The 15,346-nt window shown below is 45.4% G+C and overlaps 1 protein-coding gene across 1 annotated transcript in view; it reads right to left on the reverse strand.

Moving 5' to 3' along the window:
• The window catches only part of ANTXR1 (ANTXR cell adhesion molecule 1), a 215,884-nt gene that overhangs the window by 134,455 nt on the left and 66,083 nt on the right, over positions 1–15,346 (reverse strand). Inside the window, exons 11-12 of the mRNA XM_006119107.5 lie at positions 11,174–11,243; positions 8,833–8,911 (exon numbers count right to left, since the gene is read on the reverse strand). Coding sequence (XP_006119169.2) covers positions 8,833–8,911; positions 11,174–11,243 — 149 coding nt within the window. The remainder of the gene's footprint in view (positions 1–8,832; positions 8,912–11,173; positions 11,244–15,346) is intronic.

Consider the following 15,346-nt stretch of genomic DNA (forward strand, 5'->3'; position numbering starts at 1 on the left):
ATGACCACAGTCTGGGTCAGGTCACTTTAGCTTTGTTCCTTTAGCATAAAATTCATACATCACATCAGTGATCCTCCCCCCACTAACCTGGGGATCTCTGCAGGGAAAAAGCAGGAGTGGAGGTCTGGGGGAAAAGGCTGGAGTGGGGGAGGGGTACGGGTGGAGGCTTGGGGGAAAAGACTTGAATGGGGGAGGGGCAGGAGTGGAGGCTTGAGGGAAAAAGCTGGAGTGAGGGAGGGGCAGGGGTGGAGCAGGCATGGGAAGAGGTGGGGCAGAAGCGAGAGTTTGGGAGATGAGATGGGGTGGAAGCAGGACCTGGGGCTGGGGCATGTTGAGAGGGGCTGGAGCAGAAGTCGGCGCCTATTGTAACAGCAGAGGTGCGGCTGCGCTTGCCTGCACTGTCACTGCTAGGGCTGCCATGGCTTGTGCTAGCTTGGAGAGCACTAGAGCCAATGTGAGCCACACTAACGGGGTCACGCCCACAGACACGGCCTTAGAGTCCCTTCCAAAGGGATTCGGCCCAACTCCCATGGAAATCAACTCCCAGTGAAACCAGTAGGCATAAGGTTCCTCAATACATAGAAACATCTGAAGCCTAAGTGGCTAAGGGCCAGGTGTGCACAAGGATTTAGGTGCCTAAAGATGGAGAAAAGCATCAAGTCAGTTTTTTCAAAAGTGCCTAAGCAAGTTAGACTCCTAACCTTCTGCAGCTATAGGGCTCAAGTACCTTTGAAAATCTGTCCCCAAATCTTCCTGAAAATGGGTCGTAGTCTCTTGTCAGAGAAGATCGACCCTCCAGAGGTCCATCTTCTAGCGTTCAAATGAATGGTTCTAGTGAAGACTCGCTAATTCAAACTGAGAGGGCACCCCGTCCGTGTCCTGCCCATTTCAAGGAGTAAGGGAAGTCGATGGGAGCATTTGCTCCTGTTGATCTACCGTTGTGTGGACGGCCCAAAAACGTGATTTAAGATACATAACTGGAGCTGACATAATCAACATAGCTGGATTTATGTATCTTAAGTTGACTTTCCCCGTTAGTGTGGCCCAGGCCTTAGACATTAAATGCTTTTGAAAATGTTACTCTTTAATTTGCATTCTCATTGTTTGATAAAATGTTAGAGATTATGGGGTTGGGAGATTAGATAGATAGATAGATAGATAGATAGATAGATAGATAGATAGATAGATAGATAGATAGATAGATAGATAGATAGGGGGGGTATGTGGGGATAGATAGATAGATAGATAGATAGATAGATAGATAGATAGATAGATAGATAGATAGGGGGGGTATGTGGGGATAGATAGATAGATAGATAGATAGATAGATAGATAGATAGATAGATAGATAGATAGATAGATAGATAGATAGATAGATAGATAGATGTGTGCAGGGTTTGGTAGATTTGTCTGTCTCTCTTCTCTAGGAATCTTTAGATACTAGACCCAGGAGGCAGAACCTAAACTGTTAAATTAGTTTAGCTCCATTGACATCAGTGAAACTGCCAGTTTTCATCTGCTAAGAATCTGGCCCAGGATTTCAGGCAATGGAGTGTTATAAAGTCTTTTCAGTCAAGGGTGGTGGAGCCAATAGATTCAGCTTGTGATCTGATGACTGTATTAATCATCAATGATTTAGGAGTCAGAGACATTTTATGATGCCTTGTATATTTTAGGTAATTGGTTGCTGAGTGTTCAGGTTTATGTGAGTGTCAGTTCTCGTAAGCAGTTATCCTTTGAGAAGGGGTGTAGTGTTAGGGATGCAATGTTAAGAATGGTGTCATGGGTTGGAGTCTCTAAAAGATTCAATCCTAATGCTCTGGATGATAAGTTTAGACAGCAGTGTTAGTGGTGTGTACTTCAACAAAAGACTTTTATTTTTGATGAATGAGTCCCATAAGAAACAACATAGCACATAGCAGTTACAGTAGCACATTTAGCCTTGGTCTACACTAGGGAGTTATTTCAAAATAAGGGTCTGGTTATTTCAAATAAATAACTCCTGCTTTCCACAAGGAATAACACATATTCTGAAATAGTTATTTTGAAATAGCAGTAGTGTGGACACTCCACTGCTTCTCTTTCAAAATATCTACTCCCCAGAGTCATTCAAAGTAATTACTCCCCAGTACTTCCTGGGACCGTAAGTCGAGGTAATGAAGCCACATTAAGGGAGCCTGCCTCAGACTAATTTCAAAGCTTCCCTGTATTGTGGATATGCTATTTCAAAATAACTATTCCAGGAGTTATTATTTCAAAATAAGTTATTTTGAAATAATTTCCTAGTGTAGACATGCCTTTAATGTTGGGATCTAGAAGCACTCAGGGAAATCTGGCCTGATAGTACCTCTTTATATTGCTAAGGGCCTTAAAATTATCTAAAGCAGCTATTGGCAATCTAGAGTGAGTGGGTGACCCTCCTTCATCTCAGTGGCCACAAAATTGTTGTAACCAAGACAATCTCCTGGATAGGGTAGTTTTGCTCACTGTGCTTGTCCCTGGCTTTTGCAGGGTGCCAACTGAACTGTAACAGCGCTGTGATGGGAGGCGGAGGGAGCGTATGGCTCTCAAAGTGAGTGTTGTGTGCCATCAGCCAGCACCTCACTTCATGGACCCTGGCTTCACGTGTGTGTAACATCGGTAGGAAAACCCCCCGATGTGGATGGAAACCAGCAGAATTTGGCAACCCTGCACAAGGACAACAGCAAACAAATTGTCCCACAGGCCACACCTAGAACTCCAATGGGCCGCAGGTTGTGCTGCAGGCCACAGGTTGCCCGCCACTGACAGAACAGAACATTAACATAACTGAGGACCATAGAATCATAGAGCTGGAAGAGCCCTCAGGAGTCATCAAGTCCAGCCCCCTGCCCAAGGCAGGACCAATCCCAACTAAATCAACCCAGCCAGGGCTTTGTCAAGCCGAGACTTAAACACCTCTAGGGATGGAGACTCCACTACTTCCCTAGGTAACCCATCCCAGTGCTTCACCACCCTCCTAGGGAAATAGTTTTTCCCAATATCCAACCTAGACCTCCCCCACTGCAACTTGAGATCACTGCTCCTTCTTCTGCCATCCGTCACCACTGAGAACAGCCTCTCTCCATCCTCTTTGGAACCTCCCTTCAGGAAGCTGAAGGCTGCTATCAAATCCCCCCTCACTCTTCTCTTCTGCAGACTAAACAAACCCAAATCCCTCAGCCTCTCCTCATAGGCCATGCGCTCCAGCCCCTTAATCATTTTGGTTGCTCTCCACTGGACCCTCTCCAATGCATCCACATCCTTTCTACAGTGGGGGGCCCAGAACTGGACACATTCTATGTCAGAACTGGAGTATTCTAGATGTGGCTTCACCAGAGCTGAATAAAGGGGAATCATCACTTCTCTGGATCTGCTGGCAATTGTCCTTCTAATGCACCCTAACATGCCATTAGCTTTCCTGGCTCACTGTTGACTCATATCCAGCTTCTTATCCACTGTAACCCCCAGGTCCTTTTCTGCAGAACTGCTACTTAGCCATTCGGTCCCCAGCCTGTAACATTGCTTGGGATTCTTCCGTCCCAAGTGCAGGACTCTGCACTTTTCCTTGTTGAACCTCATCAGATTTCTTTTGGCCCAATCCTCTAATCTGTCTAGGTCACTCTGGACCCTATCCCTGCCCTCCAGCATATCTACCTCTCCCCCCTAGCTTAGTGTAATCTGCGAACTTGCCGAGGGTGCAATCCATCCACTCATCCAGGTCATTAATAAAGATGTTGAACAAAACTGGTCCTAGAACAGATGCTCGGGGCACTCCAACAGATCCTTGGGGTCCCCATTGGGCCCGACAGTCTAGCCAGCTTTCTATCCACCTTACAGTCCATTTATCCAATCCATATTCTCTTAACTTGCTGGCAAGAATATTGTGGGAGACCGTATCAAAAGTTTTTCTAAAGTCAAGGTATATCACATCCACTGACTTCCCCATATCCACAGAGCTAGTTACCTCATCATAGAAGCTAATCAGATTGGTCAGGCACGACTTGCCCTTTGTGAATCCATGTTGACTATTCCTGATCACTTTCCCCTCTTCCAGGTGCTTCAAAATGGATTCCTTGAGGATCCCCTCCATGATTTTTCTGGGGACTTAGTAAGGCTGACTGGTCTGTAGTTCTCCGGATTGTCCTTCCCTTTTTTAAAGATGGGCACTACATTTGCCTTTTTCCAATTATCCAGGATCTCTCCCGATCTCCACGAGTTTTCAAAGATAATGGCCAAAGGCTCCGCAAAGACATTTGCCAACTCCCTCTGTACCCTCGGATGCATTAAATCCGGGCCCATGGATTTTTGCATGTTTAGCTTTTCTAAACAGTTCCTAACTTGTTCTTTCCCCACCAAGGGCTGTCCATGTTCGTCCCATACTGCGTTTCCTAATGCATTTATCTGGGAGCTGACCTTGTCTGTGAAGACAGAGGCAAAGAAAGCATTGAGTACTTCAGCTTTTCCCACATCATCTGTCACTAGGGTACCGCCCTCATCCAGTCAGGGCCCCACATCCTCTCTGATCACTCTCTTATTGCTAACATGCCTGTAGAAACCTTTCTTGTTATCCTTCAGATCCCTTGCCAGCTGCAATTCCAATTGTGCTTTTGCCTTTCTGATAACTCCCCTGCATTCTCGAGCAATATATTTATACCCTCCCTAGTCATCTGTCCAAGTTTCCACTTCTTGTAAGCTTCCTTTTTGTGTTTAAGTTCACCAAGGACGTCCCCGGTAAGCCAATCTGGTCGTCTACCATATTTGCTTTTCTTGCTGCACATCGGGATGGTTTCTTCCTGTGCTTCTTTAAAATACTGCCAGCTCTCCTGGACTCCTTTCCCCGTCATAGGATCAGGCCTATCAATGGGCATTTTCCAAATAGCCTATGGGACTTAGGTGTCCAATTCCCATTCAAAGCCAATGGGACTCGGGTGCCTAACTCCCATAGCCCCTTTTGAAAATCCCACATTAGGGAGTCATATTGTGGACCTTATAAAGAGAGCCCATGCTAATTGTTTGATAGGGGTATGCCTACATGGCGGTTGGCAGACAGACACATGCTAGTGTGCTAAAAATAGCAGTGTGGTCACTGGGGCTCCAGCAGAATGGGCTTGGACTCAGCAGCTAGCCAAGCCTTCACCAGAACGGCACATCCACATGGCTATTTTAGCCCACTGGCTCAAGCTAAGCTAGTGAGCGCCTGTCTTCCTATGCAAGAGGCTCACTCTCAGCCGCAGTGTCGACCTCGGTGACACCCTAGATAATGCTTCTACTGTGACATGTATCCGGCCTCACAGATGGGACTGGGGTGGAAGGAGAGATGCTGATGGTCCCAGTCTTCAGAACAGAACACACAGAGCTCCAAACTCTTCTGATCTTCAGACTGAAATCTTGGACATGAACTTCTGGCTTGAACCCGTCTCCAGCTGGAAGGGTTGTTACTATGATTTCTTCAGCTATTTATAGAATTCCAAACTTTGCAGCCCACAGATTGCCTTGGACTAGGGAATGAGAGGGGTGTACCGTGCACCATTCTCTGATTCTCAAGCCTTGAGCCAACACATAGACACGCACGCTGACTTCTTCGAGGTTTCACATAGCATAGAGCCGCCTCCTTTCATCGTCTGGGTAGGAGCCTCCCTAAACCTTAAGAAATACGAAGACACAAGTGATCTAGGTGGGAGATGCACAGATGGGAGAAATTCTTGGTACAGTCAGGCTGTTGTTCGAGATCTAAGGCAGGTTTGGCGTGCAGTCTGCAATGAGCTCCACTGAAGTGAATGGAGGAAAGATTTACTTCATGCTTTACAAATGACCTGGTTCCCCCAGCTTGTTTGCAAAGTGAGGCAAGAGGGTGTCTTGGCACTTTGCTGTCAACTCCTGCTGCAACTTTCCAAATTTCCCGGCATTGGCCCTGATTCAGGAAACACGCATGGTCTTATCTTTCGGACTTGAAGCCAGTGCAACTGTGCCTGATGTTACGCACACATGTGGGCATCTGCAAGAGCGGGGCCCTTGCTTTAGCTTTCTTTAAAGCAGCGGTTCTCAAACATTTTGGCCTGTGGCCCACCCAGCTCAATGCAAACCTTTTGGCGGCCCACCAGCTGCTAATGGAAACTTCCCATTAATTATATAATTATGCCTGAGCCATTTTGCTCGTGCTGCAGCTAGGGAGAATGGTTTAATTTAATAGGTAAGAAAGGAAATATTCATTTAAATTATCAAACATACTGAGCACTTTACCTTTCTCCTGTTAGTTTACCAAACTTCATTTGAAATAAAGTAAAATATTACGTCCAACACAAAAAGGTTTCAACATTGTCTTTATGGAGCGGGAACCTTTTTTGCGTCGGGGCCACTGACCCACAGAATAATCAGTTGGGGGCCACACAAGTGAGAATCAAAAAAACCTTCCAAAGCCCCCAACCCTCACTGATGTGGCCCCCAACTGAGATACCTCACTCCACTGGCACTACAGCTCCAGAGGGGTGGGGGGAGGACAGGGAGGACTGAAGTTCAGGGCTTCCCATAGGCTAGATTAACTCTTCTGGTGTTCTGGGGTTAGTGGATTGTGTAGACCCCCCCAGGCTCTAATAAGGGGTTCAGTGTGCGGGAGAGGGCTGCCAGTAAGTGGGATAGAGATGGGGATGCAGGATCTGGGTGGGAGATGGAGTGCAGGAGGGGGCGAGGGTGCAAGGTCTGGGTAGGAGGTAGGGTGCAAGGAAGGCTGGGAGCAGGCTGTCTGGTCAGCAGAAGGGTGCAGGAGCAGGGTGAGAGTGTGGGGTCTCAGTGTGGGAAGGTGCAGGAGCAGGGGGTGTGTGGGGTCTGTGCATGGGGGGAAGGGAGGGCACTTACTTATTTTCATGCCCCGCATCACTCTCAGCACCATGTCCCAGGCATGTCTTCCCACTGCTCCCATTGGCAGGTTCTGGCCAATGGGAGCAGTGGGCAAAGCCTCCAGGCAGTGCATCCATGTGCTGCTGTGCCTCTTCTTCCCTGTGAGCCAGATATGGTGGGGAGGCTTGGGGCTTTCTTTCCCTCCCCCCAGCAGGAAGTCACACTGCTGGTCCACAGTGCTACTGGAGCTAAGACAATTCACACCAAATATCTGCCCCAAAGCACACTGCAAACGTCAAACAGCTGTATTCTACTGTTCGGCTGTATGGCGAAAGACAGCTAAAAATTGCTTGTAGTTCATTCTCTCTCTCTCTCTCTCACACACACACACACACACGAGAGAGAGAGAGAGAGAGAGCACAGCAGCAGTAGCAAAGAGAACTTGAATTGAAATATCAAATCCAGCTGAAATAAAAGCCCCTCTCTCAAGGCATAAAGATGCCTTTGTCAACTCCAGAGAAATGAACCTTCATCTGAGCTCTGAAAACGGATGTTAATCATGTCAGAAATGCTGGCATCTCCAGGCAATCTTGTTGTTGTTGAGAAAGATGAAATGGTTGAAGAGATATTTTCCCCTTAAGCCTGTGCATCAGCATTCACAGACCACAACGGAGTAGTCATGGTAGTACATACATTACAAAACTTGGCCTTTCACTAGGTCTGCACAGAAACATGATGCAATTGTATTTGGTAGATTTGCAGAGGGCAGGAAAGAGGCATGTCATAAAAGTCTTCAAGTCAAATCCTGCAGTCAAGTCTCAGCCAAGACTCCCATGGAAGCGTTGCCGGAATACTGACTGCAAGAACTGGTGCTTTGTGTGAAATACTTGCTAGCACAGAGGGCCAGCCCAAGGCACAAGCAGAGCAGAGGCTCTGTGCTGCTCTCTCGGGACAGGGATCAGTTCACCTCGCGACGAAAAGCCAGACTGCCAGGAAGCACAGGGGTCCCTTGGTGATGTCTGGAGATCCCGGGCTAGACCCTACCTAGATCTCTGGCTAGGTGCTCAGGGTCTCAACGCCCCCAGGTGTCAATGGTAACCAAAGGCCTGTTGCTCAGTCATGCAGGAGCATTCAGCATTATTATTGTCACCTTACCTGACCTCACAAAGCAGCAGTCAAAGACCACAGAGCCCCCTTTTTCTAACTTTGTCCCACACATGTCAGTCAAAAGGCTTGACCAAACAGACAGATCTCCCCTGCTCTGCACCCGGGTCCCAGCCCTACTCTCTATTCAGCCTGTACTCCCGAGCTCTCATGAGATTCCCATATTTTCTGCTTCTATTCAGGCTGCAGAGATCATGAGCACAAAGGAAATTCCTCCCAAACCTTCTTTATCCTCACTACTGTGATCCCTCTCTTCCCACGGGTCCCATTTAGCAGCCTTGTTAATGGTAAGATGCTTTCCTTTGCTCTGGCTGCTGCAAGAGGCTTATGAGAACAGATGACCCAGGCATTGCTAGCCAAGAAGGTCAGCGCCCCACACTTCTGGGGGAGATCATATCAGTTTAGAAATAAAGGTCTGATTGCCCCTGCCTTGCAATCTGTACCATTGTTTGCAGTTGGGCAAAGCAGATGTAAGCAGCTACTGCTGGAGTGAGTAGATGCTTTGGATCAACTGCAAGTTTTACTCACTAGGCAAGGAACAAAACAGTGGAGAACCATTCCCCGAGACCTCTGCAGTATCACAAAACCACTTCTCCATCTCTCGTGCATGCTCTTATCTCAGATAGGGCATGTGCTGCTTACTCCAAACCTGTACTAAGGTGCACCCTACACAGGCAATGATAGCGCACCAGGGTCATTACAGGAGCTCGCCACTACAGCAGAGAGGTCTGGGCTCACCACTCACCCAAGCACCTTATGTGGACTGGAACCTTGTGCTACGGAATCATTTCATGCACCGAAGTTGGCACTTACACAGTGTGTGCTGGAGATGATGACAGAGCTCGAGATGAAACTGAGGCCGTCATTCATGCTGACCTGAAGTGCTGCTTCCCTGTAAAAGAACAGGACAGCCATCTGCCATGATGAATCACTCATGCAGTATGCCCAGGGCCGTCCTTATCCACATGCAGAATACGCAGCTGCGTAGGGCACCAGACAATTTGGGGCACCGCTCAGTCTTAATGTCCGCCCACCTGCCTCTTCCTCTCCCTTCCTGTGGCTCTGCTTCCTCCAGAGAGGAGCTAGGAAACTCAAAAGTGAGAAAGCTGGCCAGAGCTTTTAGCAAACACTGAACCTGTGAGAGAGCCATTCTAGTGGTAATTAAGCCATTTAACTGGTAGTTACCAATTCCAGGTACTTGCTGTCAGTTTCTGAATGTACTGTGTTAGTCGACAGAATTTGCTTTAAATCTATTTCATTAGTGTGTAGCTTAAGATTATAAAACCACAGCTCTAAAAAATTGTTATCCCCGCCTGGCTGCCATCAAGCCTACGGGGCAGGAGTCACTGATGTTATCCTGAAATAGCAAAGAGTACGTCTACATGACAACCCTTTATTTTGAAATATCATCAAGCTGGAGGACTTCTTACTCTAACTCCTGGTAACACTTATTTCACGAGGAGTAAGAGAAGTCGAAGGAAGAGTGTTCTTCCTTCAACCTCCTGCTGTGTAGACAGCGCCAAAAGCCGAATTAAGCTATTTCGACTTCAGCTACACACTTGACGTAGCTGAAGTTGTGTAGTTTAATTTGACTGTAGCTCTGCTGTGTAGACGTACCCTAATTTAGAATCTGCCTGTCTTTGGGGAAAGTTGCAAAAACTTTTCTCTGAGGCTGTGTCTACATTGGCATTCCTACTTTTCAATAAGGGATCTTCTGGAAAAGGGCTTATTTTCCGTAAGATCCACCATAACCAGAAGGGCATTTACATCATCAAGAAATAGAGACTCCACAAACTCCATTAGGGACCTTGCGATTGCCAATCCAGTATATGTGAAAGATCTGATAGCAGGGTGATGGGCAGCAGTGCAAACCCTTTAGACAAGAGTTAAAAGTTAGGACTGCACCTGCCTGCCTCATTGTGGTGATGCTACTATGGAGAGGAAATGGGACAGAAAAAGAAAATAACATTTTTAAAAAACTAATTATTGTCGGGCCCAAAGGGTAGTGATCAACGGCTCCATGTCTGGTTAGTGGTCGGTTTCAACCGGGGTGTCCCAACGATTGGTTCTAGGTTCAGTTTGTTCAACATCTTTATTAATGACCTGAACGAGGGGATGGATTGCACCCTCAGCAAGTTTGCATATGGCACTAAGCTAGGGAGAGAGGTAGATATGTTGGAGAGTAGGTTAAGGTGTAGAGTGACTTAGACAAATTGAAGGATTGGGCCAAAAGAAATCTGATGAGGTACAACAAGAACAAGCACGGAGTCCTGCACTTGGGATGAAAGAACCCCAAACATTGTTACAGGCTGGGGACTGGACTGGCTAAGTAGCAGTTCTGCAGAAAAAGACCTGGGGATTACAGTGGATGAAAAGCTGGATATGAGTCAACAGTGTGCCCTTGTAGCTGAGAAGTCTAATGGCATGTTAGGTTACATTAGGAAGAGCATTTCCAAGAGACCTAGAGTTGTGATTATTCCCCTTTATTATTCGGCACTGGTGAGGCCACATCTGGAGTATTGCATCCAGATCTGGACCCCCCACTATAGAAAGGATGTGGATGCATTTAGAGAGGGTCCAGCAGAGGGCAACCAAAATGATTAGGGGACTGGAGCACATGGCTTAAAAGGAGAGGCTGAGGGATTTGGGCTTATTTAGTCTATAGAAGAGAACAGTGAGGGGGGATTTGATAGCAGCCTTCAACTACCTGAAGCAGGGTTCCGAAGAGGCTGGAGAAAGGCTGTTCTCAGTGACAGATAACAGAACGCAGAGCAATGGTCTCACGTTACAGTGAGGGAGGTGTAGATTGGATATTGGGAAAAACTATTTCACTGGGAGGGTGGTGAAGCACTGGGATGGGTTCCCTAGGGAGGTGATGAAATCTCCATCCCTAGAGGTTTTTAAGTCCCAGTTGACAAAGCCCTGGCTGGGATGATTTTGTTGGGCAGGGCTCTGGACTTGATTACCTCCTGAGGTCTCTTCTAGCCCTATGATTCTATGATTCTATTAAATCTCTTTTTGGGGTCACAAAAGCATCAGAGGCTCAGTACATCACTGTCTAGATTTACACTTGCAATTTACATTTTACTAGATTTACAGGCAGTAAGTGGGATCAGACAATTACAGATGCAGGTGGGTCTCTCTAAGAACTTACATTCCAACTTCTCGTAATACAGGTGCTGGGCAGAGCAAATAGGTATCTTCTACTGCAAAAGGCTTCTCATCTGAAAAAAGAAAGAGAGAAAGTGGTCTGATGTGTGACGAATTTAGTAATGCACCATATACAAGCTAGGATTACCTTAAAGTTTACAATGGCTTAATTCTCTCTAGTTGCATATAAATTCACATATAAATAAGCTTTGAAGGATTAGATTTTATCTGTAAATGTCTGTAACTCTGTTTCATTGTAGAAACACACACTAGCTTATGAAAACATGTTACTACTGATAATAGCTGAAATGTAGCGTTAAACAAAGTAAGGAATATGGTGCTTAAGAACTTATTAGAATTTAATATAAAGATATTTACTTTGTATAGTTTGACATTGGATGTTGACAAGTGAAAATTTGTGTCCTAAAGTTTACCAAGCCTTAATTTTTTGAATACCAGTATCAGACCCTCCCATAGGTGACACCTTCATTTATTTTCCACATCTCTGAAAATTTAAGTAGATGAAAATAGAAAAAAATTGCTTAAAATCCATGGCCTTGTACAACTGTGAAAATGTAAATAAATACAAATGAAAGGAAGATTAAAAAATGATCTCTTTCAAAATGTTAAAAAAATAGAATTCTGCCAAGCCTACATGCAAACACACGGGAGTGTAGGGTGAAAATCAAGCGGTCAGCCTGCGCTGAAGATAGCTGGCTTCTAGAACTGGCTCTCCACTGACTCGGAATGGCCATGTTAAACAAATGTATTTCTCTTTCTGTGCTTCAGTTTACCCATGTGTGAAACAGGGATAATAATACTTACCTGCCTCAGGGCTGTTGTGAGGCTCAGTTAATTAAGGAGAGCCCTAGGCATGAATGTCTATGTGCATTTCATATGGGGCTTTCTCTGCGGTTGTGCGGTGCGGTTACTAGAACTGGCTGAAAATTTCCACAAAAATGTTTTCAGCAAAAAATGCATATTTGGCAAAATTGAAATATTTCACCAATTCATGTCAGTTTCGCTGAAATGTTCATTTTGACAAACAAAAAAATTCAGAAAAAGTTGACATTTTCTATAGAAAATATTTCAATTTTTCTTTGAAAGGAGTTTGAAAGGAGTTGTTCTTTCAAAATTTCCTTCAGCTATATTAAACAAGAAGTCAAATGTGTTAACGCTCAAACTTGAAAGGAAACATTTCACTTTGGATCAGACAAAACTTTTTGTTCAAAACATTTATTTTTTTTACTTTATGGTTTACTGAAAAGTTAGTTATTCTCTAGCTGTAGCACTGCAACCCATCAAGTATTGTAGGCTTCTCTACTGCTCTGTAATTAGAGACGTGCAAGCATCAAAATGTTCAGAGGTGATTGTGTCAATCACTTTGCTGGTTCTGCTTCTAATTCCTGATGAAATCAGGATAGCTGGAGTTTGTAAGGGAATTCAGGTTGGGATTTTCAAAAGAGTTTTATGGGAATTAGGTGCCCATGTCTCATTGACATGAATCACTCCTTTAGGATCCTTTGGAAATATGAGCCTAAATTTTCAACTTTTCAACCTTCAGAAAGGTTGATGGTTTGGACGAGGGTTCAGGGAATCTATTTCACCAGAACTGATTTCCTGGCTCCAGAGAAAACATGGTGAGTGTGCATGCCTGCCTTTCTAGGTATTCATAATGTGCTCATCAAAATAACGTCTCTAGTATTACAATTAAAGCCAAGCACGAGAAGTAAGAAGATGTGGCTAATGTGTCTTATGCGACCAATAAGTAATGGTGGCTTTTCAGTTTTGCAAAGTAGCTGTGCAGATGAGTAATTTCAAGTACATAAACAGTTCTACTGAGGTCAATGGAACAGATCACGTTCATAGTGTTACCCGCATGCTTAAGCATATTGCTAGTTTGGGGGCCTCTCTAACTTTGGTTAAATTATATAAATCCCCATGCCTCAGTTTCCCTAGCTATATACTGATAATAATCCTGATCTACTTTACTGGGAGTTTCATTCAAATTAGTAAAATGAACAGAATGATTGAAGAGGGCTCCCAATTCCACTGAGTGCATTTTGGATCGAAGATGGATATTCTGTCATTGTGTAGTTATTGAATGAAGGGAAGGCAAAGCAGTGAGATTCTGTAATCCAAGAGGGTCTCTCTTCATTAATCTTCCATGCGGTTAATTTATTTCCCAGAGCACAAGTAATGCCTACACCTGGGGGTGTGTGAGATTATAAGAAGCTCCTATCAATAATAGTCAGTGCTTTTCAAAAGTCAGTCTCAAAAGAGGTCAGTGTCATTTTCTCCATATTAATGGGGAAACTGAGGCACAGAGCAGATTGAAGATATAGCCAAAGTCATCCAGCAGGGCAGGGAACCGAATGCAGGGCTGCTGAGTACCAATCTAGCGCTTTATCCTCTAGGTCATATAACCTCTCACTATGGGCAACTGGAACTGGTAGGTACAGAACACGCTCCCCTCCCCCCAAAAAAGGAGGGTCCTGAGTAGCAGCAGAGCTCTTTTGAAAACCTAGCCCTCCATTTTCAGGGACTGGTGGGCAAGTTGGAATTCTGTATTAACAATCAATAGGGCTGTGTCTACACTGGCAGCTTCTTGAGCAAGAACTCTTTTGCGGAAGAGTTCTTGCGCAAACAGTCTTCCACAAGAGAGCGTTTACCCGGGCCTGTGCTTTTGCGCAAGAGCATCCATGGCAGTGTAGACGCTCTCTTGTGCAAGAAAGCTCTGATGGCCATTTTAACCATAGGGGCTTCTTGTGCAAGAAATTCATGTTGCCTGTTTACACTGGCCTCTTCTGGAAGAGCTCTTGTGCAAGAGGGCTTCTTCCCGAGAGGGCGTGTCAGAGTTCTCGTGCAAGAATCCCTGATTGTCTACAGTACAACATCAGTTTACTTGCGCAAGAACGCGCGGCCAGTGTAGACAGGCGGCATGTTTTTGCGCAAGAGCAGCCGATTCCACAGAAGAACGCACCAATGTAGACACAGTGCATGTGTTATTTCTATGACCAGAGTCCTGGACCAGGAGCCCCGGCCATTACGCTAGGCACTGTACAAACAGAAGCAAAAATTGGTCCCCCCAGAGAACTGCAGTGCCACGTCAGAAAGAGGGACACACTGACGCTGAACAGAGCACTGTGCACTTCCAGGGACAGATTTTCTTCAGCAGCTTCTGACCTCATTTCAACTCCCATTGGTCACTCTGCAGCTGTTCCCCTGCGCAGGCCAGGCCAGCCCACAGCCACAGCATAGCCTTGTGTGAAACCAGGGCCGTCTCCTCAGTGGTTAACTCTGCAGGGCTCGCTTGGAAGGAGGCAGTACAGCACATCTTGCTGCGAGCCCCAGGAGGTTCTGAGGAGGACAGGCAGATACTGATCACAGAGCTTTTATGGCCCTGCAGCTAGCAACATGAAACCTTCCAGGGGCTGGAAGCAAATAGCAGAAGAGAATTCTCTCCCTGATATTTCTGTGGCAGCTTTTCTTATTGCAAAGAAACATAAGTCTCGATCCATGATACCCTCCCAGTACATACATGTACCTCCCAGAACTTCATGTGTTTTCCTGCTATGGCAGCAGTTTGAGAGGATTTTCCAAAGCCAACTGGGAAATATTTCTTTTTATGCCAATGGAAAATTTCAACACTAATGGGGAAAAGGGCTCATTTTCATGAATGGTTTTGTTCAGAAGTTTTCATGGCTTCATTAAGATTATACCATTGTAAATCAAGAGTATCTTTAGTGAGGTTAATGCCTGACAGCAGAATCAGGTGATCCACTTTTTTCTTCTAAAAGAGCGAGCAAAAAGGCAAAGAACGTATGGGCTCAGTATTTAAAACTCCAAACGCTCTTTTGTTTTGCAAGGCCTTTCACAGAGAATATTTCACGAGCATTTTGTTTCTCTTCTCCTCTCCTCTTCCCTTCTCCCAAAATTAAATTTACTCTTTTTCCAGTCCCCCGGCCTACTCTAGTTTAGAGCTGGCAGGTTTAGCTATGGGGAGAGATTGTTTTGATTGGAGAATGTTTTTGTTTCACCACAGGAATGAGTAATTTTAACCCCTCCCCCTCCAACAAAAGAAGTTCCATTTGGTTTGCATAACTCCAGCCATCTGACTCCTTCCTGGAAAACTGCATTGGGAAACAAAACAAAAACGCCTTTCATCTGCCATTCA

This window comes from Pelodiscus sinensis, chromosome 28 (genome assembly GCF_052426305.1).
Source record: "Pelodiscus sinensis isolate ZL-2025 chromosome 28, ASM5242630v1, whole genome shotgun sequence".
NCBI classification, from domain to species: domain Eukaryota; kingdom Metazoa; phylum Chordata; order Testudines; family Trionychidae; genus Pelodiscus; species Pelodiscus sinensis.